This window comes from Mesocricetus auratus, unplaced genomic scaffold (assembly GCF_017639785.1).
Source record: "Mesocricetus auratus isolate SY011 unplaced genomic scaffold, BCM_Maur_2.0 Super-Scaffold_100004, whole genome shotgun sequence".
Lineage (NCBI taxonomy): Eukaryota > Metazoa > Chordata > Mammalia > Rodentia > Cricetidae > Mesocricetus > Mesocricetus auratus.
In genome coordinates this window covers 59624974-59651564 of record NW_024429189.1, presented here as the reverse complement: position 1 = coordinate 59651564, position 26591 = coordinate 59624974, and the positions used below count along the sequence as shown (strand labels likewise).

At 44.1% G+C, this 26591-nt stretch overlaps 1 protein-coding gene across 7 annotated transcripts in view; it reads right to left on the bottom strand.

Annotated features, from left to right (window-relative positions):
- Positions 1-26591, bottom strand: part of Ambra1 (autophagy and beclin 1 regulator 1) — a 196486-nt gene that overhangs the window by 5646 nt on the left and 164249 nt on the right. For all 7 annotated transcript variants that reach the window (XM_040745841.1, XM_040745843.1, XM_040745842.1 and 4 more), the window contains 3 exons: positions 12519-12658; positions 2954-3046; positions 1843-2036 (listed from right to left, as the gene is read on the bottom strand). In XM_040745841.1, coding sequence (XP_040601775.1) covers positions 1843-2036; positions 2954-3046; positions 12519-12658 — 427 coding nt within the window. The remainder of the gene's footprint in view (positions 1-1842; positions 2037-2953; positions 3047-12518; positions 12659-26591) is intronic.

Genomic DNA, 26591 nt, shown 5'->3' with positions numbered 1-26591 from the left:
CAAGGCGCCAGAAGAGACAATAGTGACTAATTCTTCATCCCCTCCTACAACCCATACTTCCACTTTTGTCTGTTTTTGAAAGGGAATACTATCCATGGGAAAGCTGGGGGGGGGGGGGTGTCCAGAGTTCTGAGAGAAGTGTGCAGGGCCACCCACAGAGCATCGAGCTGTCCCTCACTACTCTGTCAGGACTTCTGATGCTGCTGCTCACTGGCCTTTTTGACTAGCCCCCCCCCCCCCCATTACCTGCTTTGCTTTAAGAAAGCCAGGGAAGGGAAAAGAAATGAGATTTCCTAGAGTGTAAAAAAAGACAGTTTCTGTCGCTCTGCCCACTCTAGGTCCCCAACTCTGAAACCAGAAGAACTGAACTGCAGTCTAGTAGCAGCAAGGCAAAGACAGGGTCCTTTGGGAGGTGAGACTCCACAGGGTACGCATCTCCTCAGCAGATGTGCTCACAGAGACACTGCTGTACTTCACCTTTGGAGGGCCTCTCTCTACCTGGGAACCCTAGAAACAACCCTGCCCATGCAGCCAGCAGCCTCAGTTCTCAACATGTGCTAGGCTGTCCTCAAACACACACCTGCTGGTGGACCTCTGTCCACGTGTCACAGTTTTAACTCAGTGCTCTTACACATGCTGAAACACTGCTGCCAGCCCATTCTGACAAACACAGCTGGCCTGAGGACTCAGCTTAGGGCCACCTCCTTGGAAAGCTTCCCTGGCTCTTCCTTGGCCCTCCTGAGGTCCCCATCACACTGATGCTGCCAGCTGCCTAGCTGTCAGCTCATTCTTAGAATCTCTTTCTTGTGGGTAAACATCCAGGACACTGCCTCACCAGGTCCTCTCAGAGGCTACTGCCTTGCTGAGAGAAGCTTTTTCTGGCTCTGCTGGGGAAGCAGTGGTTCCCCAAGCAGTTAGGACTCAGACTTCTTGTAATGAGCTTCACAGACTCCAGGGTGGCTCAGAACTCACAAACCCCTGTAAAAATGGGCCTGAACAAAGCAGAATGCAACTTCATCTGTCATCCCCTCACTGAGACTCAAAGCTACAGCTGGGAACCTCAGCTGACATCGCCAGCTGCTCATGTCCTCAGCAGGGTTTCTACTCCACAAAGAGCCTTGGATCTTAGATGTAGGAGATGGGCTGGGCTGCAGACCAAAAAGGAGTTAACTCTGAACATTTCAGTTCATGGCAGGGAGATGGAAACTGCCCCACAGAGAGTTGCAGTAAGGAAAGCCGTTTCCTGACGACAACATAAGCAAATTTGTTACTCTTAGCCTGATGCACATCAGGGCTCCTCCTTCCATGGTCTTTCAAGAAAATGGCTCAACCAGACCTAAAAAAGTTTGTTTAGATGCTGCCTTGTTTGGAGCTAGGAGCAGCATGGGGGCTGGAGGTAGGAGGTAAGGAGAGTGAGAACAGCCTGCTTAACAGAGCTGCTTATGGTTCCAAAGTGGCTTGAGCCCTACCACTGGGAAGTGTTAATTGGTTCTTTAAAGTGTGAGGCCAGCAGAGAGCCAGGGCCGAGACAGGCAGTGTCATACCTGAAGTAGGTGAGAGGAAGGACTGCTGGTATGCCCAGATGTAGCCACAACAGCATCAAAACACTGGTCCAAGAGGAGCACTAAGACAGCCTTGCTTGCAGCAGTCCTAATATGGAGAGAGAAACTAGAGGCCCAGGGTACCTAGCTCAGCTCTGGAAGGGGCACTTCCTATGGAATCTCACTTTCCATGCACACTCTTTGGTAAACAGTCTGGGTCCTCTAGGAACACAGGTCTAACTTGCCCTGAGAAGGCAGGTTTCTAGTCACATGCCCCCTGCTAGCAGTTCAACGCTCCCACCTTCACCAGGACCCGAGGATGCTGTCCCTGGCTCCTCCTCTTCTCTCTCAGTCTGTGTTTCAGCATTTTGCAACTGGAGGGCCAGAGTCTGTGTGCCCTGAGACGTCACAGAGGTGGTAGGGTTCCGAGGTTGCAGCCCGATTGCATTCATCAAGCCCATGTCTCTGTCTGTCCGCCATGTGGCTCGACTGGTTCTAAGACAAAAAAGACAGACTGAAGTTAGGAGGCCTTTGGACAGGCCAGAAGACTTAAACTCCACACCAATTCCAGTGCCACAGCTTAAAAAGGGAGGGCCATGACACTACAAGTGCCCTCCTCATGGTGGCTATCAATAAAGAACCTTGTAGGTTGGGAGTATAGCTGCCGACAAGTGAGGCCCATGCCCAAGGCCAGTGACCCTCTTTCCTCCGATATTCTCCAGACACAGACTTCTAGGATAGCCAGGACAGGCAGCAAAGCTGAGTCCCCGACTTTTAGCGTCTTCCGGGATTACTGCTCCAGCCTGTGCCCTGTGATTCCTACAGGAAGCAGGACCTGCCTTAGGTCTCCAATTGAGCAGTATTTTGTTTTTACAATGCTCCAGGTCTCATTAGTGGTTGAAGTGAAAAAGCAAGATCAGAGCCAGATTCCTATTCTCAGTGGCTCCTGGGCTACAGCCATTGGCAGCTTGATCCCTGTGGCCCTAGGCATCTGAACATATCCAACTCCATAATTCTCTATGGGCAACAAAGAGTTCATGGGGCAGCATTTTTCTCTCTCTTCTTACTGCAAGTATGCGCAGACGCCATGGCCAGAATGAGAGAAGGTATGTGTTCTATGATGAGACTCCAAGAGCAAGGGTTTTATATTCTTTTGCAATTCTGTGATGTGTGTATCTGTGTGTGAGTGTGGACGTGTGAGTGCCCAGAGACTAGAGGCATCAGACCCCCTGAGAGATGAGGTTGCAAGTGGTTGTGAGCTGCCTGATCTATAGAGGTTGGGAACCAAACTCAGGTACTGCTTAAGAGCACTATGCACTCTAAAAGCAATCCTTTTAGCCCCTGAAAAGCTGTTGTGGTTGAGGAAAGACTCAAAGACCCTCAAACTCAGGAGTCTTCTGACATTAGCTTACCCAGGCCGCTCGCTGCTTCTGCTGTTTGAGTGGACGGTGAAGACCGTCTCATTTAGCTGGTCCCAGTAGTACTCAACACCAGAGTTTAAGGCCCTGAAGATCCATTGGGAAAGGTGAGAAATAGAAGGTGAGAGGTGTTAGAGAGATGATTAACAATTCTTGACAAGTTCTGGGCTTGGGGACTGTGGCGGGGCACATCCTGTACCTCTTCTGGAGAGACGAGGTTCAGAAATGCTCCCTCATTAGGGTGCTCAATATTGGAGCATGTAGTAGTAGTCTGAATGTAATTGACCCCCATAAACTCAAACGGAGTGGCACTATTAGGAGGTGTGGCTTTGTTGAAGTAGGTATGACTTTGTTGGAGGAAGTGTCTCACTGTGGAGGTGGGCTTTGAGGTCTCACATATCCTCAAGTCATGCCCAGTGTTTTAGTTCCCTTCCTGTTGACTACAGGTCCAGATCTAAGAATCTCAGCTCCCTCTCCAACATCTGCCTGCACACCATGATGATATTGGACTAAACCTCTGAAACTATAAGTCACCTCACTAAATGTTTTCCTTTGTAAGAGTTGCCATAGTCATGGTGTCTCTTCACAGCAATAGAAACCCTAAGACAGAGCATCTCAGGCATTTTGAATATCCCAATGCCTTCAGTATGCTTCCCTTAGAGCCAAGCGGCAATAGAAAACAATACCAGATAGGCAGCAGGTTCCATGTAGTCTTCAGACCTGCAATAGTGAACAAGAGGCTAGAGGCTAGATCGAGACTTACTGGAAAGACATGTACCATGCACAGCTGCCAGAAGGGACTACACAGTCTTCAAAAGCAGAGGCCCATGCCCTGAATCCTTTCCTATTGCCAAGGTGCCACGAGGAGGAATGGAGATAACTCAACATTCCTATCTGCTTGGAGCTGAATGGCCATACCATTTTCTTTTCTGGACTTATAGCCTCATTGGCCAGGGTCAGCAAGAAGGGAGCAGTAGTTCAGGCAGACCTTCTGCAGTGTTCTACCTGCTGAGGTCCCTGGGCTGCCAACTTTTATTAGGCAGCTTCTCCCCATGCCAGAGGGAAGCAGTGGTCACTTTATCTCTCTTCACTGACTTGTCACCACAAGCTACAGTCCTGGATAACAATGTAGATCCCTAAACAGACCTGCTGCTAGGGACTCAGTAAGACAAAGTACCTATCTAGCATGCATAATGCCCTAGATTAAATCTCTAGCACCACAACACAAGACCATTTTGCTTTTGAAGATTCCTCCCTATATAGACAAAATGGCAAATACTTACTTTAGTGCTAGCAACTTGAGAGATAGAAGCAGAAGGATCAAGAATTGAAGGCTAGCCAGGAGGCAGTGGTACACGCCTTTAATCTCAGCACTTGGGAGGCAGAGGCAGGGGGATTTCTGTGAGTTGAAGGCCAGCCAACTACTACAACACGAGTTCCAGGACAGGTTCCAAAGCCTGTCTGGAAAAACAAAAGAGAGAGAGAGAGAGAGAGAGAGAGAGAGAGAGAGAGAGAGAGAGAGAGAGAGAGAGAGAGGGAGGGAGGGAGGGAGGGAGGCAGGGAGGGAGGGAGGCAGGGAGGGAGGGAGGCAGGGAGGCAGGGAGGCAGGGAGGGAGGCAGGGAGGGAAGGAGGGAAGGAGGGAGAGAGAGAGAGAGAAATATTGAAGGCTAGACTAGGCTATGTGAAACTCTGTCTCACAAAGCAAATAAACAAAACATTAAATAAAGACCCTTCTCTGATAACGCATTGCCTTGTAGCAGACACTATGGTTCAGAATAAGGTGCTGGTGATTGCTGTGAAGTGTGGGGACAGGAAGTGGTAAGGAAGAGGATTTGTCTTTAAAGATTTATTTGCTTTTGTTTTATGTGTGTATGTCAGTACTTGCAGGTATGGATGTGCACCAAACGCATGCTTGGTGCCTGTGGAAGCCAAACAAGGGTGTTTGATCTTCTAGAACTGGAGATACACATTGTCAGTTATCAAGTGAATGCTAGGAATTGAACCTGGATCCTCTGCAACAAAAGCAAGTGAACCCATCAAGACATGTTGGTGCAACCATTCTCTGATTAGATTTAGTCTACCCCATGAAATGTAATCCATACCTGACACTACTAGGGTAGCCACAAACCTGAGACTGGATAGGTCATGGGCCTAGAGGAAAACAAACACTATTGTTCTGTTAAAGTAACACAACAATAAAATGGCGCCTAATGACATTCTCCTATACCTATAGATCAGTGCTTTACTCTGCCATCATCAGAGTAGCTTCTTGCAGGAGATGGTGATTAACAGAGAGACCCACAACTAGACAGTGTCCAGAGAACCAGAGACTTCTGCAGTACTCCATCTTAAATGGGATGTCTTCATTAAAGCCCTCCCTCCCCTTAGGGCTCAGAGAGCTCTGCAGAGGAGGAAGAGTGTAAGGGCCAGAAGTGGTGGATGACTTCAAGGAAACAGTATCTTGCAGACCTCACAGGAGTAATGCACAAATAAACTCACAGACTGTGGTAGCATGAGCAGGGTCTGTGCAGGTTGGAGCTAGATGGGGTCCCAGTGCTAAGAGGGAAAGTGGACATGTCTAACCAGGAGGCCACCTGCAATTGATACCTGCTTGCAAAGGAAAAATTGATTTTCTACATGAAGCTAATCACACTCCAGGGTAGAGCCCCATGTCCAGGAATAGTTGGCCAATATAAAACAAACTCAATGGTATTTTTGTATACTTTTGTTTCATATTGCTTTGTTTGGTTATAATTTTTTGTTTTTATTGGTCTTTTGCTTGTATATTCTGATTTTTATTTATGTCGTTTTGTATGTGTATGTGTTTTCCATTTTTGTTTTGCTTTTTGTTTTTGAAGAGAGAGAAAGAAAGGGCATGGAGAGGATCTGGGGTGAGTTGGGGGAGAGGAAAAGTAAAATCAGAACATATAAAAGATTTTTTCAATTAGAGGGGAAAAAAGGAACAAGTGTTCTTAACCACTGAGCCATCTCTCCAACATCTCCTAAAACAAAACATTTTATATTTATTAAATATTATTAAACATTTAGTTAGTGGTGTGTGTGTGTGTGTGTGTGTGTGTGTGTGTGTGTGTGTGTGTATGATATGGTACAGCAGGCTTGGTCCATCAATCTAACCAAACAACAGTTTGGAGTTCACTAGTTACATCCAGTAGATAGCTTAAGTGATATCTAAAACATCTCACAGTGCTCCAGAAACCCACATATTGAAGAGCTTGGGCTAGAAGAGCTCTGTTCTTCCAACTTTATATTCTTAGTTCTAACACCAGGATGGGCCTTAACCTATTAGAACTATGGTCTTACAAGAAGAGGGAGAGAAGACTCTTAGAGACACGGTCATGGCACAGTGAGATGGCAGGCAACTATAAACAAGGAAGACAGCTCTGATCTTGGCATTCCAGCTTCCAGAACTGGAAGAAAATAAACATTTGATGTTTAAGCTACTAGGTCTACGTGTTTTGCTAAGGTAGTTTAAGCAGATTATGACATATTCTAGCATGTCAGTTTGCAATCTGGGTCCTGTGTCACTCTCCTTTGACAACAGGACATTCCCAGGGAACAAGAGATGGAAGTCAGCCAGAAGAAGGCGGGTTTGGAGAGAAGATAAAAGGAGCTCCTTTTTCAGTCCTGGACTGCAGTGGGAGTCAGGGCTGCCTTGTGTAGAAGGCAGCAGAATTGGGGAAAGGCCCCAGATCTAGCTGCACAGAGCCTGTTATTCTGGGTAGATGTTTCACCTGAGAGAATGTTGGCTTCCTCTTTCTCTGCTCTCCTATCTGCATGCAGATCTCATGGTCACATGACTCTTACTCAGGCCTCCTTTTTACAGTGTACACTTTCCCTCCTTGAAATAGTTATTTCTGTGGGGCCTAATTAGGCTACTGGAGGGCAAAGGCGAGAGACAGCCTTTTATTAGGGAAAGGCAAATTTCCAGAAGCAAACTGCAGAGCCTCCCAAACAGCACTTTCTGGTGAGCAAATCCTGGCAGCATTATGTCTATGTGAAGTCAGCTGCCAAGAAGCATTTGATTTACAAACTTGTCAAGATTTATTGACAGGTTGCAATACCATGTGGGGCTCTGCCAAATCCCGCCTCTGTAATTCCTGTTACTCAGGGCTAGTTAGTGACAACAAACTGTTCACAACTAACCTACAACAAACCATGAACCGTGTAACCAGGAACCTTCTTCCTATCTCAGAGCAAAACCTTTAGAAGAACCAGTCTTTTCTGGGACCATCAATAGGATGCCAAGGGTAAGGCTGGAGGATCTTGAGTTTGAGCCCTGGCTATACTGCTGTTTCTGTGGCCAGTGAGCCTGACAATGGCAAGGCAAGTCTTGGATTCAATTTCAAATCTGGGTACTATACTGTACTGTACTAAATGATCAGAGCTGAAGATACTCTCTCTGGTGACTAAATGTCACTGATTCTGCCTTTAAGTTAAAAGAATGATTTGCAGTCATTATCTTTCTTTCTTGGGACTTGGTATGGACGAAGGAGTCACTGCCCTGGGTTCTTTCTGGGAGCTAGACAAACATACAAAGGCATAAAGACTGGGAAGGTCAACGGGAGGCAGTGTTTCCAATGGGCTTCGACACAGCACCTGACTCTTCAGCAGCCTCTCTCAGCTGTGCTTCGGGGTGTGGTTCAATCAGTCCCACTGCTGGAACCCTCCTGGACTCCTTGGTAGAGCGAAGAGCCAGTCTTGCTTTCTCCATGGTCCCAAGGTTCTGTCCACACAATCTGTGGCTCTGAGCTTCCTAACTTCTTGAGAACACTCCTCATCTGTGGGGCTAAGGGTTGTCTCTGAGGACCATTTCCAGGAGGACTGACATTTATCTGTACCATCTCTACAGTGAGGGAAAGAGCTGGCATCTGGCTTTCGTGAGGATGGAGTCACTGTGGCAGTTCTGGCTCCCCTTTGCATTCCAAAGTGTGCATTTCCCCTGCTTGGTTAATGCTTGATTATAATTGCCATTTACACTGGCAGCTAGCTCCCTCTGAGGGACAGAATTGGGGTTTTGTAAGGAGTGCCACCCTTGGCCAAAGTTCTAGGTGCTCCATGCTCAGGCACTTTTCTTCTGCCAATCTCTAGTCTGCCTTCTGAGCTGACTCTGGAAGCAGTGGTCTAGTAACACTTCTCTGCATCCTCATTAGCAGGGAAAACATGTGAAGTCAGTGGTCCTTCTCACCCCCTGTGAGGATCAGTGGTGGTGGCCGAGCTGGCATCACCAGAGGCACAGCAGCATGCAGCTGTGAGGTAGTGAGGTAACCTCATTACTAGGAAGGTGGCAGGGGATGATTACTGGACTATTGGTCACCATGGTGTGATAGCCTGGTACAGGGACAGTCTTTTCACTTGTCCTAAGAGTTCTTTCCCAGGGTAAGATGGGATATTCTTTAAAGCCTTTGTCTACTGTCAAGTGGGGATTTACAACCACCAAGAGATACCCAAGGAGCTTGTTCCCAGTCTTTGTGCTGGCAAGAGTGCTGAGGCTGAGACAATGGAGGAGAATCAAGACCAGCATTGAGAGTACAAAATGCAGTGCAGCTGCCTGTGCCTGGACAAAGGCAGACAACCACCTGTTTTGGGGGAGGGCTGCAATCTTGGTCCAGCTGGTGGGCTGGATTCTGTGCCCTTGGGAATGGGTGTGCCAGGGAACTACGTCACCCAGGACAGGCAGCAAGCCTTAAGCAGCTGCCTATGAAACAGAAAGGCACCCTAAGCTCCTGCTTTTCTGTTTTCAGTGTAGGCACGAGGCCTATCATAACTGTCAACACTCTGGCTTACCCTCTTATTTTCCAATGAACCAATCACCTGATTCGCCTAAACAGGACCTTGGGAGTCACAAAAGCATATGTGTGTTCCTGTAATATACTTCTATGCAGGAGAGAATATGTTAACTTTCTTCACAATCAGAGAAACAGCAACTTTTATAAAACACATTTATTCTGTGTACACGTGTGTGATGCTCATTGGAAGTCAAAAGGACAACATCAGGGAGTTGATTGTCTCCTTCTCCCATGTGAGTCCTGGGGAATAACTCAGGTCATCACACTCAAAGGCAGGGCCTTTACTGTCTGGGCCATCTCAAAAGCCTTGCTTTATTTTTCATTTTTTTGAGACAGAGTCTTGTTACCTAACCCAAGGTAGCTTCAAACTCAAGATAATCTTGCCTCAGTCTCCTGAGATTAGAGTCATGCGTCACTATGCCCACCTACAGAGGAACTTCTTTTGATGGGGGCTAAATATCAGTTATAGGAAAGAGATCTGGATTGGAAAATCTAGAGGCCCAATTCTAACAGTGATTTGTTCTAAAGGAGGCCTTAGAAATTGATAATTTTCTTATCTTGCCTGAAGTAAAAATAACAGATGTGAAGGTGGTTGAGCTTTAAGCTTGGCACAGTGGAAAGAGCCTGTGACGTTGAGTGTGAGGGAGTCCAGGCTACAAGGTATGTCAAGGTCAGCCCTGGCTACACAGTGAGACCTTGGGAAAACTTTGAAGAACCTAAGACAAAGTCTCATCCATTCCAAATTTATAACAGACCCTAAATCTCCTGCTTTAAGGCTATGGGATCCCAAGAAATCAGAATAAATAGAAGGCTGATGGGCTAAATTACCTCCAGTTGGCCTAGGAGGGACTGGCCCATGGCCCAGTGCCCATTTTACTTAGGGAAGAGAAGAGGCTTGAGTTTCCTAGGAGCCCAGGATGGCTTAGGCTCAGTGAGACTCTAGGATGCTGACAACAACATATGGGGAGAAGAGAGAAAATAGAGGCCAAAGCCACCTTCATGTTTGGCTGAGGAGTCTGTGACTCACACCAAATACGTGGGCTAGGGTTTGAGACATGACATCTGGGAGGAGGGATGACAACAAATTGGGTTAGAGAGTGCCTCTGGGAGGGTAGATTACTTTGTAAAGGAGAGGACTCGAGTACTTTGCCAGGGACAAAGGTGAGTGTTGAGAGCCACGGATAAAACAAGACTGTGGAAGAATGAGGTCTCTGAAAAATAGGAAAGAGAAAGTCCTATAAGTATAGTGTTGCTATGAATAAAATTATGGTCCAGAATCCTATACCAATTTTGGAAAAGATGTCTACTACATTTCTCTTAGGAATTCCTAAAAAGAAGAAATAAGATAATAAACATGTTGTTTGGGGAGAAGAAGTATTTGAGTACCCACACAGACCCTAGACTAGGGACAGCACAGAGAAAGGGCAGAAAGTGACAAGTCCAGATTCTGGGCTAAAAATGGCACTTATCAAAGAAGTAGGCTATGCTCTGGAAAGACACAAGGAAGAAGTGAGAGAGGTTTCCTGAACACAGAATCTTAGGAGCAAGTAGCTACCAGAACAAGGCCCCTTCCCTGCTCCAAAACCAGCTTTACTGGGTCAGACTTTTTAAACAGCAGCCTCTCTTTGGGAGGGTATCCAAATACTTCATATGGAATGAAGGCACTACTGGTTCTAATGAACCAGGTTTTCTCTCCCAAGTGCCACTGTACTAACTTAGTTGAGAGCTGACAGGGTCAGCCAGCAGTCACCTACCAGACCACAAGAAAAGATCCAAATACATACTCAGAAAAAACACCAAGGCTCCATCAAAGCCCAAATAAAGGCATCTGGAAATTGGGGATGTAGATTAGTTGAAGAATGCTTGCACAGTAAATTAATATGCATAGCCCCGGACTCAACCCCCAGTACAGCATGAACAGGGTGTAATGACACACGGCTATAATCCCAGCATCTGGAAGGTGGAGGCAAGAGGATCAGAAGATCAGAAGTTCAAGATCCTCCCTGGCAATATAGAAATTCTGAGATACAGAAGATCTTGTCTCCAAAATATAAAATAAATAGAAATAAAGATAATGTAGGTATATCCAAATGCCAAAGACTTTGCAAGACAAGTCACAACATGTAGTCTGGTGTGTACAATACTCTAGAAAACTGCACCAAATAAAGAATAGAATTAGGGCAGCCTGGAGGCAGAAGTGGCATTTAGTCAGCTGGCTCCCCATAGTGCTCCACACAGCAATCAGCCTGATCTTCAGTGAAGCAGGGCTTCACACTCTCCATTTGACTGAGTCTAGAAACTGATAATAAGGCAGGCTGATTTCAAGGTCTTGAGTAAGTGCTCGGAGAGACCTTTATCACCCAAAAAGCCAGAGGAAGGGAAAAGGCATCATTAGGACAGAAGTGTCCTTGCTCCTCTTCTCTCCCTTGCTTCATCCAGATAATAATCACAGTGACTTTAAACTGAGCTTTCCAATCTGCTTTCACTATTGAGCTAGAGCTTCAAGTAAAAAGGAACAGAGGCAGGACACAGAGACAGGCTCTTAGAGATCAGTAGTTTGACCAATGCTTATTTTATTTTATTTTTTTGAGACAGGGTTTCTCTGTATTGTTTTGGAGGCTGTCCTGGAACTTGCTCTGTAGACCAGGCTGGCCTCGAACTCAGAGATCTGCCTGCCTCTGCCTGTGCCTCCTGAGTGCTGGGATTAAAGACATGCGCCACCAATGCTCGGCTGTTTATTTTATTATATATTATAAAATATAATATTATAGATCTAATATAAATAATAAACATGCTATTTATAATTGTATTAAATATAATACATAATAAAAATTTTATGCGTGTTTGTCTGCATGTATGTATATGTGCCATGCTTATCTTGGTACCCATAGAGATCAGAAGAGGGAATCAAATCCTCTGGAACTAGAGTTACAAATGGTCATGAACCACCATGCTAATATTGGGAACCTAACCTGGGTCTCTACAAGAGAAACAGTGCTCTTGATTGCTGAACCATCTCTCCAGGTTCCCAAATTGGGGTTTTAACAAGACTGTTTTCAATTTTATTCCCTAAGTTAATGTTTGTTGCATTTATATAAACATGAGATCACTTGTTGAATTTTTTCCAAGAAAGGTTTTAAAAAGAACCTTTGATATCCATTCTTTTGTCTGAGGGCACTTTACAATCACTAGGGAAATACAACACTGTCTAGATTCAGGAAAGCAGACTATCTGGTATCTGGATTTTTTTGTGCTTTTTTGGCAGTGCCAGAGATTGACCATAAAACCTTATATATGCTAGCCTCTACCACTGATCGGCATTCTCAGCCCTCTGTTACTTTAAAATTGGAGCTCACTATATAACCCATGCTGGACTTGAACTCATGATCCTCCTGTTTCATCCTCCATAGTTGGGTTTATAGGGTACCACACCATACCTAGCTACTAAAGCAGTCTTTTGACAACATTTGGAATGAAGAGCTAACTCTAGCCTGAGAGAAGTAGTAGCCTGGGAAATTATGGTGAGGACAATATGAAAACACAGTAGGCCTCTTCCCTGTGTAGTTGAGGCTAGTTTTAAACTTTATCCTTTTGCTCATGTCCTTCATGTACTACCTCCAGTACCTCTCTAGCAGGATTTGGACTGTTCTTGTAAAAGGCCCTACCTGGTTGGTCAGACCCACATGTGAGCACTGCTTTGTGTAGGCCTCTGTTCAGCTAGTGCCCATACCCACCCCCTTGAGGAACTTACTCTGGTCGGCAGATCACCAGGTCTCCTTTGTTGGTGCCATAAGCCAAACCAAGCCCTGGCTCAGGTAGCCATCGGGCAGAGTTGATGCTGACATGTCTCCGCTGGTCAGCAGGCATGGGGTAAAGGACGTTGAAAACTCTCTGGGTGGGAGACAGAGAAAAGAATGCAAGGAGAAACAATTCATTACCAAAAATAACAAAACCCAAGGAAGATCAAATTAACTGCAGGGAGGGGAGGAGACTTTAGGCTGGAAATGGTTTGACTTTAAACTCATCTAAGACCCTGGGAGTGGGAGTGGGAGCCCTCTTACTTTCCAGACAGCTAGGTCTCTTCTAGGAGCACACTTAACATTCTTAACCCTCTCAGCACTCCTTATCCCACTGCTCTGACATCAGGATCAGAAAGGCCTCACTTACAACCCACCATGGAAAGGAATGGCCATACTTTCCCCTGACCAGCATATCACCAGTGAAAGGCAACCTGTGCTGGTAGTATTGTTACTATGGAAACCCCAGAGCTTTCACAGCAATGGGGAATTGGAGGTGATAGGGGGGCGGGAGGGGGTGATAACATCAGAGAACATTCTTAATTCATCTAATTAAAAGTACTGTTAAAACTGCTATTGTTCAGGAAACCCAAAAGGTATATTCAGATGTGGGGAGCAGGGCAGAGGGGAATCTTCATCTTGCAGGCCCATGACTTCCTTCTGGCTTATATAAACCACCATTAGATCCATCGTCTCTCTCAAAGGCCGATCCCCCTTTTAGGGACTTCAGTTGTCTTCCCAGAAGCTACATTGTCTAGAGGGTGACCTGGCTTCATCTAGATTTTGGGCTGAAGGGAAACCCAGTGACAAGGTCTCTGACACTGACCTGAGAATCAATTCAAAAGCACCTCTGGTCAGAGGTTGGGACAGGGAAGAGAGAAATGAAAGACAGGGCATTTACTTGAACTTAACTTTGAACTCTGATGCAACCGCTTAACAACTTGTCTAGATTGTCTATGTGACATTCTATCTCAAAAAAGAAAAAATGAAAAGAAAACTGAGATGCAATGTGCTCTCACTGGTGCACTTGCACAGCACACCAAAGCCCTGGATTTCATGCTGAGTACTACAAATGGCAGGGGAATGGGGGAGGGGGACACGGAAATGACCATCCAACCACCACTAACAACAACAAAACACATTCAAAAAACTAGGAACATTTAAGAAATGAGGGAAATAGAAATTACCTGGCATGGCATAAGCTTATAAATGGTAGCTGTTGACACTGTTTCGAGGAACCTGCTTTTAGGATCTTTAAAAAGGGCCTGTGAAAGGGCAGGAATTGAGACTCCTCATTTCTGTTTGCTTTTGTTCTCACCTTCTGATTTTAAACTGTGAGGTGGGGATGGGTTTCCTCTGCCTTTACTTGCTTCTAGGGATGACAGCAGGGTAGTTGAGAGTATGGTTCAGAGAGCAATACATGTATACTGAATTTAAGGTGATTTGATAATTAAAAATTATTATTTTGAAGTTGAGGTTTTGCCCAAACTGCTCTTGAATTTTTAGGTTCAAATGATCCTTCCACATCAGCCATATGTAATTTGATAATTCTTTTTCTTTCTGTCTTTTTTTTCCCCCTGAGACAGGGTTTCTCTGTGTAGCCTTGGCTATCCTGGAACTCCCTTTGTAGACCAGGATGGCCTCAAACTCAGAGATCTGACTGCCTCTGCCTCCAGATTTCTGGGATTAAAGGTGTGTACTACCATATCCAGCTGATAATTATTTTTTCTGATTATTCTAATAAGAAACTAAAAGGGGGAGAGAAAACAATATGCTCAAAATATTTTGTATGAACACTTAAAAAATTTTAAAAAGAGACTAAAAGAAACAAGTCTTGTAATTAAAAACTTGGGTGGTGCAGCCTTGTAATCCTAGCCCTTGATGCTGGGCAAGAGGACCTTGGTTTTGAGGTCAACTATATGGTGTGACCCTGTCTAAATGCCCCACTCCAAAGAAATAAAAATCCAACTAAGGATTTCTTCCATAATCTGCTCAAAGCAAGTAGTCTTGGATTTGAGAATATGGATACATGTGCCTTGGGTACCAACTGGAAAGGCCTTCAGGAAGACAGTGTCTACAATGCATGCACATTCCATATATTACCAGACAAACACAGAATCCTGACTGCTGTCAGTAACTTTTTAGAAATGTGTCTTAATAGCTTTGGGTACTATTCTAGAATCGTTTTGCTAAGGTCCTCAGGTTGAATGAGCCTTTACTCATACAGAAATGGCTTTGGTTTGAATCCTAGCTGTGCTTCTTAGATAAAGAAACTCCTGGCCTGGCATGACAGAACAAGTGCTGGGATTCTAGCACTTGAAAGTTGAGGCAGGAGGATCCGAAGTTCAAAGCCATTCTAGTTCAAGGCCATTTTGAGACTATCTTGAAACAAAACAAAAAAATCAAAGGCCACAGAGATGGCTCAGCCAGCAGAGGAACTTGCACACAGGCCTGATGACCTCCATATCCTAAGGTGTCAAGAGACAAGTGACTCCTGAGAGCTGTCCTCTGACCTTCACACATGCCATGGCATAAGTGTACCAACACACACACACACACACACACACACACACACACACACACACACACACACACACACGACTAACAAACAAAACCCCAAGCTAAACCAAAACAACACCGATGAAAAACCTCCTGTGTTGGACTGTTAAGATGGACCAGGAGTTAAAAGCACTGGCTGCACAAGGGCCAGGGTTCAATTCCCAGCATCCACATGGTGGCTCCCAACCACCTGTACTCCAGTCCTGGGATCTAACATTCTCTTCTGGTCTTCTTTTGATCTGCTTTGGGAATAAGACATACATGTGGTACACAGACATATATGCAGGCAAAATACCCATACACATTAAGTAAATATACATATTTGTTAAAAAAAAAAACCTTCCTGTGAGATTCAACTCAAAAGAATTAGCCAGGGCTCACAAAATTTTCTATCTAAAATCCAGCCCAATGATGTCAGTACAGTGGCACATACCTTTGTAATCATAGTGCTTAAAGGAGAGAAGCAGGAGTATTTCTTCAAATCTGAGGTGAGCCTGGGCTACATAGGACCTTATCTCAAAAAAAAAGAAAAGGGAGGGGGGAGGCCCACAGGAAATTATGAACTTCAGTTCTATTCATCCAGAATATGGCTGCCTGGCCTGTGGATTAAATTCATACCAACATATTTGGCAAGAGCATTGCATTCATTCAGAGCTGCTGATGAGCACTTGGCATACCTGGTTGATGACTTAACAGGTGGCAATATAATTATTTTTTTCTCTGTTCCTAACCAAGTCTTTTCCTTTGAATAAAGAAATGTGGGGGCTAGGGACATGGCTTGGTGGCTAAGAGTGCCAGCTGTTCTTGAGGACCCAAGTTCAGTTCCCAGCATGCATATCTGGTGGCTCACAAATGCCTGTAATACCAGCCCCAGGAAATCTGGCATCTCTGGCCCCCAAAACACATGTACTCACAATGTGCATACCTACACACAGGCATACATGCTTATGCATAGTTAAAAATACAGCAGAATCTTAAAAACAAACCAAAAAACCACCAAGATAATCAATGTTGTCTTTTCTAGTCTAAATACTCCATCATAAATACAATGCAGCATGTATAACAGGACAGCTTGGTTGTAATCACACAATGTGGCTAAGACATTTACTCTGTATAAGGAGAATGAGAGTATATTTTTAGTAAGGTAAACACAGGGAGGAAGCCCTGGGGTCAGGCTTGTGCAGCTCTGTAGGGCTTCACTGAAAATTTCTGATAGGAATCTCAAATAATTAAAACAAGACAAACCTCTCCTAGAAAATTTCCAGACCAGGAAAAGCAGCAAGCACATCTACTATATGTCACAACTTTACCTTTAATTGTTGTTGCTGCAGAAGGATTAAACAAATATCATCAATTTCCTTCTTACAATAGCAACTTGCTTTGGGGACAAAATTCCCCAAAAGGCCAATATGGCAGGTTAACCCATTTTAGGACAGACAAGGATTAGGATAGAGGGACAGTAAAAGAACTAATAATTAAAGGTGGAGACTCCTTAGACCTTACTAGCCAGGTCACAAGAGTCATGGGGATGTGGATTTGTCCACTGTTTCTAGCCTATCGTTCCCAAGTTTGAGTCCTTGGGCAGAGCTGAAGGGGCAGCTCCAAGGCCTGGCCACTTGCAACATTTGGTGATTAGGCTAAATTCTAATTGGTGGGAGGAAACCTGAAGAATGCCCTGTGAATTGCAGCATTCCTGATCGGCTCTTGCTTCCTCACCACACTGAAGAATGAAGGTAAGGAGAAGGGAGATGAGCACAGACAACCAGAGGGAGGTGAACACCTAGAAAATGTAGGTGCATGGGATCACTGGCTCTTAGATATGTGTGCAACCCAAGGGCCCTTCTGCAACAAGCACCTGGCACAATCTAAAGAGTATTAGGGTTTTCTACCTCTTTCCTTGGCCAGAGCTAGACAGCTCTCAGTGTACCTCATGAGAGGAAATGCATCTTCCAAGTTGTCAGCCCTGGAGATGAGAAAACTATCTGAGCAAAAATTTCCCCAATACTAACAGAAGGTTAGGTAGCTCCAGCTACTCCTGAACCATGTATGATTTCAGCCATTAGTCTATATAAACCAGAGACCAGGTTGGCTGTGAGGCTTTTCCAAAACTGCAATGGGGACTACAAGGGGGATCAAGTTCATCTGCACCGATAGGGCATCTCAGTGTAGGTAGGGGACAGTTTTGCCTCAGCTAAGGTTCCACAGATACAATTTAAAGAAAGGATTCCAATGTGTGAAAAGTAAAGCCAGCAGACTGCCAACTTCCATGACCCCATGACAAAAGTGACTTCCCATGAACTAACTACACTACAGAATTCTAGGACACTGGAAGAGAATTATGAGGACCTAGGGACCCCAAAGCAAGGCTGAATACAAAACAGAACCACTGACTCCTGTCTGTAAAGTCCTGGTTTCACCTGCTTTAGCTGTAGCTAATGCCACAGGGACTAATAACACATCTCTCCTCCCGAAGTACAGCAGTCTCATTTTGTCTATCACCTATAAAGGGAATGAGAATCAATATGATAGAAGGAACAGATTTTAGCATCCATTCAGTCTCAGCATATCACTAGGTCAAGTCACCAAATCTTCACGGTTCTTAGGGAGTAGAGGAAGATCATATTTCTGCTTCCACTTCTAGGGTACAACACAACCCCTCCATGCTTCCCTCTTAGGGTCCTCTGCTATGGGATAATGTTCTTGTATACTATAAAGATTTGTCACTCATACTGGTTTAATAAAACAATGATTGGCCAGTAGCCAGGCAGGAAGTACAGGCAGGGCTACCAGACTAGAAGAGTTCTGGGAAGAGGAAAGGCAGAGATGAAGTTGCCAGCCAGACTCAGAGGAAGCAAGATGAGAATGCCTTGCTGAGAAAAGGTACCAAGTCACGTGGTTAAACATAGGTAAGAATTATGGGTGAATTTAAGTGGTAAGAGCTAGTTAGTAATAAGCCTCAGCAATAGGTCAACAGTTTATAATTCCCCAATTGGGAAGATGTCAAGTTTGAGGCTTGCTCTAGAACTCTTAGAGAAGCCTAGGCTCTAAAAGCCTATCCCAAAACACAATACAACACAGGAAAAACATGCTACAGTCTTCAACAAGATCCCTTCTTTTCTAATGCATGTCAATGAAGCCCAGGCCTTTAGGCCCAGTCACAAACTGCACTGCTCAGAACCAGCAGTTAAGAAGCTAGCAGAAAAAACTCTGTGGTTTTATGTACATCATCTGTGAAGCTGAAACCTTGAGCTTGCAGCGATGGCTGGAGGTCTAGTGCAGCTAGGAGGTTTGCTTTGCCTTAAGACCACTGAAGCTGGTTTGAGAAAGGAAAAGAGAGGCTAGAAGGGCCCTGGGAGGAGGTGAAAGGCACACCATGGTGCCCAGAGGAAGAAAGGGCAGTAAGGATGGAAAACCCATTAGAAAGCATGGGAGGCTTTAAGTTTTCATAAGAAAGTGATTAGAAGAAAACCAATTCTCTATGAAAATGGGAAAGATTAGTGGAAAGTAGATGGCAAGAAACAGTTGATTGTTGCACTGAAAATAGATGGGCACACTTTATCAAAGGCCAAGAAACACATATTCCAGGGCAGGCAGGGGGCGAACGATATTGTTATTTTACATTTTGGCACAGGTCTGACCTTGTTATACAGCCTAACCTGGTGTAGATTAAATTTTTCCTTTATACACTGTGTGTGTGCATGTGCTTGCATGCATGGGTGTATGTGTACATATTCATGCATGTTATGGCACATAAGTGTAAGTCAGAAGCTAACTTGTGGGAGGCAGTTTTCTTTTTCCATCATGGGGATTCCAGGGATTGAACTCAGGTCATTAGGTTTGTTGTGGAGCCTACTCAATAAACCATCTTGCTGGCTCAAGACTTTTTTTTAAAAAAAAGACATATATATATATTTTATTTGCACACATATGCATGTATGTGCAGGTGAGTACGACTGCACATGTGTGCATACATGAATATGTCATGTGTGTTTGGATGCCCTCACAGGCCAGAAGAGGGTGTTGGATCTCCTGGATTGAATTCACAGGTACTTGTGAGCCATCTGACATGGGTACTAGGAACTGAACTCAGGTCCTCCTAAAGAGCAGCAAATGCTCTTAACTGCTGAGCTATCTCTCTAGCTGTCGTCCCCCCCATTTATTACTTATTTGTGTTTGCGTGTGAGCTCTAATAGGCTAGAAGAAGACATCAGATCCCCTTGAAACTAGAGCCACAGGTGGTTGTGAGCCATCCAGTATGGCTCTGGGATCTGAACAATGGTCTTCTACAACAGCAAAACGTACTCTTATACCAAGCTAGTTAATTTTTCTCTTTTTATTTGGTCAAAGCATGAATAGCAGAATCACAAAAATGAACAAGAAACTCCCTATTTTCAGAAGGAAGATCCTTATTACTGTCTTTGTTCAACGTGGTTTACTGTGTACACTGATGGTGGTTAACAGACTGTATGTGCACGTAGGGCTGGGGAAGCACATAGCATACAGAATTCAATGTAACACACACTCATGAAGCCAACAACTCATGTTTCCTGGGGAAGCACATAGCATACAGAATTCAATGTAACACACACTCATGAAGCCAACAACTCATGTTTCCTGGGGAAGCACATAGCATACAGAATTCAATGTAACACACACTCATGAAGCCAACAACTCATGTTTCCTGGGGAAGCATATACAATAAAGATTTTGGAGACAGAAGTGACAAGACCAGTCAAGAATCAGGTCTGGCATGGCAGGGCATGCCTGAAATCCCAGAACTTAGGAAGCTAAAACAGTAGGTTCCTGAGTTCAAGGCCAGCCCAGGCTATATAGTAAGGTGGTCTCAACCACAACCCCTGCCACTAAACAAACAAACAAAAACAGCAGCAGCAGCAAAGCATTAGACTGAGAAGCACAGAGGTCTCTATTCACTGCTGTATGCCAAATCCAGCAAAGTAGCTGAACCTTGACAGAAAAATTCTGAGATGTCCTAAATTTAATTCAAAGAGTGGAGGGTAGAGGAGGGAAGTGATGAGAGACATTAATCAGACACACTGAAAGACCTTCTTTTCACATTCCTGAATGTATATTGAAACCATGACTCAGTTCTTATACATGGGACATCAAGGTTATCTATCTTGACTACATAGAAACACCCCTGGCCACTGATCCCTCCAATCCAGATGCAACAGCCACTTTCTAGTTTCACAGCATAATTCTGCCCCCAATATTTATAAATATAGGTTCAATGGTGGTAGAAACATACCCTGCCTCCCCTTTCACTACTAGCGACTGAACCCAGGGCTACTCACATGCTAGGTAAGTGCTCTGCTATGGAGTCACATCCCCAGTCTAAATAAATTCTTATTTCAGAGCTCCCTGGGTCCCAAGAGTTTCAGTTGAATGCCTACACGAGGCACAAACGGAATTCTTTTGTGAACAGTCACACAGCTCCGATGAGCCCTCTCCCCCTGACCCTCATCCCGCCCCAGTGTCCTTTTCTTATTTTGTTTTTAAGAGACAGGGGGGGGAGGGGGAGGGGGGGAGGGGGATGGTGATGGCAGCAGTAGCAGCAGACATCTAGCACTTGGGAAGCAGAGGCAGATGAATCTCTGAATTCCAGGCCAGCCAGGTCCTCGGAGCAAGTTTCAGAACAACCAAAGCTACACAGAGAGACCCCTGTCTTGAAAACAAACTAAGAAAAGGACACTGGGTGGGATGAGGGTCAGGGGAGAGGGCTCATCGGAGCTGTGTGACTTGAATGAACAGCTTTGATGGCGGTTCTAATGTTATTTTTAATTCTGTATTTTGTTCCCCCTTCCTCTGACTTTTAAATTGCCCCCCCCCTTTCTACAATGCTCTGAAGAAAGGAACTTCCTGAGGATAGATGCTTTGTGCTACATCACAGAAGTCAACTTTAAGATAATTGCAGCGGAAGCAGCTTTTAATCAACTGACAGGCAGCTTTAAGGAAATTAATGAGGACAGAAACTTGGGAAGGAGTAAATCATTTCTGACAACAAAGCCGTTTTGCTTCTGTCCCAATCTCCCCTTGAAGAAATGGTACCCTTCTAAAATATAAAACTAAAGGGTCTGCAATTTCAGTATTCCCCACCACCAACTAAAGACCTGCTTCCCTAAGATTAAGAAATAGCTAGGACCCCTGGGCCTTCTGAGCACTCTTCACTTTTGGAAATTGAAGCTTTAAAATCCAGAAGTACAGAGATGAGTGTGATTATACCACAAGGCAAGGGAGGGGAAGATCTTAGTGAAGATTAGACACATTAAAATAAAAGTGGGATGGTTCAGAGGAGCATATATCTAAGCAGTTATATATAAGTGCTGACCAGGACTGATGACATCAGGTACCCACCAAGATCTAGGATCTAAGTTACAGGAAGATGATACTCTGCACAGTGTATCTTTGCAATTGTTCATCTCTGTTGTTGTTGCTTATATTATTTTGCTTTTTGAGTCAGGGTCTCATATAGTCTAAGCATGTTTTAAACTCATTAAAATATTCTTACATTTATGAGAGTAAGAGAGAGAGTGAGAGAGAGAGTATGACATGGTATATTTGTAGAGGTCTGATAGCACCTTTTGGGAGTCAGTTCTGTTCTTCTATTATGTGGGTCCCAGGGCAGGGCCAGACTTAGTGGGAGGTGCCTTTACCTGTTGAGCTATTTCATAGCCTTGAACTCTTGATCTTCTTACTTCTACTTCTGAAGTGCTGGGTTCAGCTGTGCACCATTCCTGGCTCAGTTCTAGTCTTTAAGCTTTCTAAGGCACTATCACTAGGATGATGTCTAGCAAGACCCAGAAAGTTTAGGATATGGAATATCCATCAATTTCTTAATTGTTTGGAATTATATGAAACATGGTTAATAGAGCCATAGAAGTAAACCAGAGAAGAATTCACTACTTAACAGCAGAACTCATGAAACCAAGAAGGGATGGAGTGTGACTCAGAGGTAGACTGCTTACTTTGCATGTGCAGACTGTGAGTTCTGGGTCCAACCTCTAGCTAGCACCACAAACAAATGAAAAACACAAACAAAAATTTCTAGGGCTGGGGATAAAGCTCAGTGGTAGGGTGCTTGTCTAATGCAAGGCCCTGAATTCTATAAAAATACAAACAAGCATTCTATTACATCTTCCACATTGGTAACTTGTCTGGGCAACATTCAACTCTTAAATATAGCTTTACTGTATAAAGAAAAAAATTTCAATAAATGGACTGATATTTCCCTAAACAAGTCAATTGATGGTAGAGGAGGTGGTGTGTCCTAGAGCCTCCAATGTGCTGAGAATCATGTTCCAGTTCTTGTGGTGTCGGGGATGGAGTCTGGTCTTGCTCATGCTAGAAAAGCACTCTACCACTGAGTTTTAGCTCTAGACCATTTGTTTGCCTAAAATCTCCATCTGTTGGGGGAAGGAAGCATGACATGTTAACTCCCATTTGGAAGACACTAATCCTTGTAGCTGAGAATGCCTAGCTCATCTCTTTTCCTTGAGGCCCCAGCCCCAGCCCTGACTTTGTATTCTTTCCCTAAGTAACATAGGGATTGTATGACACAAACTAGAAGAGCAGTTTGGTATATGAGTATTTCTGGCTTCATTAGTAATTTTGTTATTATGCTTTCACTTGGTTACAACCAAAGTTATTATAATGTGCAAGTTGACACTATTTTAGAAAATTAATTGCAGTTTTCTGTTACAATATTGTGCCTTATTCCAATTAGAAAATGAAAGCTGAGCAGGAACACAGGCAGTTTAGTGTTTTGGGAATTCAGCAAAACTTCAGCTCAGCAATCTCTAAAAGCCTAACTTAAAACAAAACAGAAATTAACAAAAGCCCTCACTGGCTCTAGTGAAGGGAATCAAAACAGCAAAGAAGACGGAGTCACAGAGCGCAGCAACACCAGCTTCGAAGTTCTCACTGGTGGACAGAAAAGGGAGGAAACAGGAGCCTGGGCCGTCCCTCCTGCTCTGCCAATTATTAGAATTACAAGGAGTCTCAGAAAGCAGAGAGGAAACACTAGAAGAATCCTATGTCCTAGGAATAAGGACAAAACTGAAAATGACTCAACATGAGGAAGCAAAGACTTGACGAAGATTAGACAGGTAAGAGAGAGGTGTGGAGAACAGCAACAACCGAAAACAGTCAGGAGGTGAAGCATAGGCACTCAAAAGGATGAATGTGGGCCTCCTGCCACGATGGACAGAGGTCAGCTCTGAGACCAGGCTGGACTGGGTGGCAATGTTGTTAAAAGTCGTTTTGGTCTTTATCAGCTCTATTCTACCAAGCTACACCAGAAGTATATATAAACAGCTGAAGATATAAAGGAAATAAAATTGTCTTGTAAAATCTCAAGCAAAAGGGCAGGGTGATGCCAGGTGGTGGTGGCCCATGTCTGTAATCCCAGCACTCGGGAGGCAGAGGCAGGCAAATTTCTATGTGTTCGAGGCCAGCCTGGTCTACAGAGCAAGTTCCAGGATACCCAGGGCTACATAGAGAAACCTGTCTCAAAAAAACAAACAAACAAAAAAAGCCCACCTCCCTCCAAAAAACAAAACAAAACAACCAAAAACCAAAAGACCGAAACAACAAAAAGAAAAGCAAACCCACCAGATATGCACTATTGTCATACCTTTTAAATACTTTTTCTTTGGAGACAAGGTCTCATAATAGACCAGGTTGACCTCAAACTCACAATCCTGATTCAGCCTCTGAGTACTTGGGATCACCAGAACTCATTCTCTTCTGACTGTGCATCTAAAGTGAATCTGCATTTAAGAGGACATGTGTGTTACCCAGGAACTATAGTTCCAATGTCCAAGGACCACTGTCATGACTCACTAATCCAGAGGTATGAAGAACTGCTAGAATAAGCACACCAAGGCTAGTAGCAATTAGCAATTAATTTACAGAAGAGAATTCATAAGGGATCTTATAAGAGATCATCTGGGAGAAACATCACTTAGTGAGAAATAAAATAAATCAATACTCCAGAGGATTTTCCCTTGGGAATATCTGATGGTACAACACATTCACCTCTTTGAATATTATCATAGTGAATCCAGAAGTAATTCCAAAGATGAGGGAATACACGGCAGAGAAGCTCTAGGCTCCTTTACCACACACACAAGCAAGTTTCAAGGGCAAAGCTAACTTTCAGACAGAGAAGCACCTATGCAAATCTATGCACAGAGGGAGAGACTTCAGTACATTCAACAAAATTCCAGCACTTTAAAGGATGACATAGCTCAGCTAAAGGAATGCCAGGTTGCCTTGGGTATGTGAAGCCCTGAGTTCAAAACCTAGCAATGCACATGCACACACACACACATAGCCTTCTTAGCACTGAAGACATCAAACACCAGCAAGCAGAGTCAGGGGATGTCAGATTGAACAAAATCCAGTTGAAATACCTAATCCTCTTGGTGAGAGGATAGCTTCCTAATGATATTTTTCCAGTCACTTCAGTTTTCTCACCTAATGATAGATAGTACTTACTGAGAATCAAAAAACCTCATTGGGGGTTGGGTGGCATGCTCAGAAACAGCTGTTTGCATAGGCACACTGCTGGCTAGCTGCCATCAGTCCCTCGGCAAGACAGCAGTGGACCAATGGATCATAGTATCCCCTCAGCAATATCCTCCAACCAAATTCCCTCAGCTCCAGCCTCACATGACAAAAGACACCTCAGTTTTTGCTTATATCTATTTGACCTTAGGTATTTCTGGATCTTTACAAAAAGGATGGAGAGCTGACAAGCTTTGCCTAGGACCTGGGCAAGAGGTATGGCTTGAAAGTAGATGGAGATGTCTATTAGGCATTACTGCAATAAAATCTATAAAGAATTTTATTTTTTAAATTAGTTAGAAGAGCTGTTGGGACCAGGACGTAGATGGTTAAAAGCAAACACCAGGTGCTTTTACTGTCTGTGTAAGACCAGCCAAAGAATACTACACTAAAACTCCACTTCAGCCTCAGATACCATAGTCTTCTCTTTCTCATCCATACAGAGCTTGAGCACCAGAATTCTCCTGTCATGGTAGCAAAAGCAGAGTGCCTTTCTGCTGCACCTTTCAGAGGTTTTCAAGGATGTCACTGGTTCTCAAAGTTACCACCTGAAAATGATAAGGGGTAACGATGCTTTATTGAGATTCTCTTTTATCCATTTAGTTTCTACTTGTATTAGGTTCTCTACTAGGTACTTAGATTTCATAAGAGAAAACAAACATGGTCTCTGCTCTCTGAGGAGCATATAGAAACAACTGCAGGTTGGTGAGATGAAGATTAGCACAATGGTATGTACTCAGCAGAGGGGAGAGAACAATTAGTTCTATAAAGACAGGTGCCAAAGGAGAGGACAAACTTGAAGGCAGCTGGAGATCTGGAGAAGGAAAACATCCTAGGATTTAAGGTGTCCCGGTAAGAAAGAGACTTATCAGGTTCAGGGAGTTTGGAAAGCAATTCAGTACAGTCAGCCAAGAGATACTATATACAACTGAGAGACCAGAGGAAGTACATATAGGTCGGTAAAGGAAAGACTACACCAAGCACATCCTTCCATCACTTGGCATGTCATAGTCTTATCTCTAATTATTTACTTGACGACAAATGTCTCCTACCTCAAACATTAACAAGCCACTACAAGCACAGCACTAAATAAAGGACCCTGGGAACTATACTCAGAAGGAACTTACACTGAACCTAGCTGGGTCAAACCAACCACACACAACTAAAAGGAACAACAAAAAACGAAACAAACAAACAACCCCCCCCTGCAACCACAAAACTATAAATGGTACTGACTATATAAAGTACTGAGTAATTAATTCACTGGTTCTTAGGTCAGAACAGAGCTTAAATACTATCTAATTAGAAGTGTTCAAATGCTTGATTCCCCTTGACAAATCCTAGGTAAATAAGCCCCTACAGACATGGGAAGTTCAGTCAACCACACTAGTCAGGTTGAGTCTAGCAACTAACTAACTAACTAACTAACTAACTAACTAACTAACTAACCAACCAACCAATTCTTGTATGGCTTTCATGGCTATACAAGAGAAGGATGCCTTAGACATGGGATGTTGGTAAAATGGATGTGTGACAATTCAAAGCTACCCAAAGCCTCTGGGCAACCCAGCTTATAATCTTGGCGGTGACAAAGTTCCTGACTTGTGTTTGTTAGTGCTGGGGAGTCTCTCTCACACACTAGGCAAGCACACTACCAAGATATAACTTCTCATTGTCTGTTTTATTTTAAGGCAGGGTCTCATTAAGTAGCCCAGATGGCCTTGAACTTATAATCTCCTTGTCTTGGCCGCCTGAGTAGCTGAGATGATAGAACATCGTAAACAGGCACTGTCATAAGTTCCTGACTTGCAATAGTTCTGATCTTTTAAAGGAGAGCTATACTGCTCATGGGCTACCTGGACTGCAGCATTTCTTTAGGATCA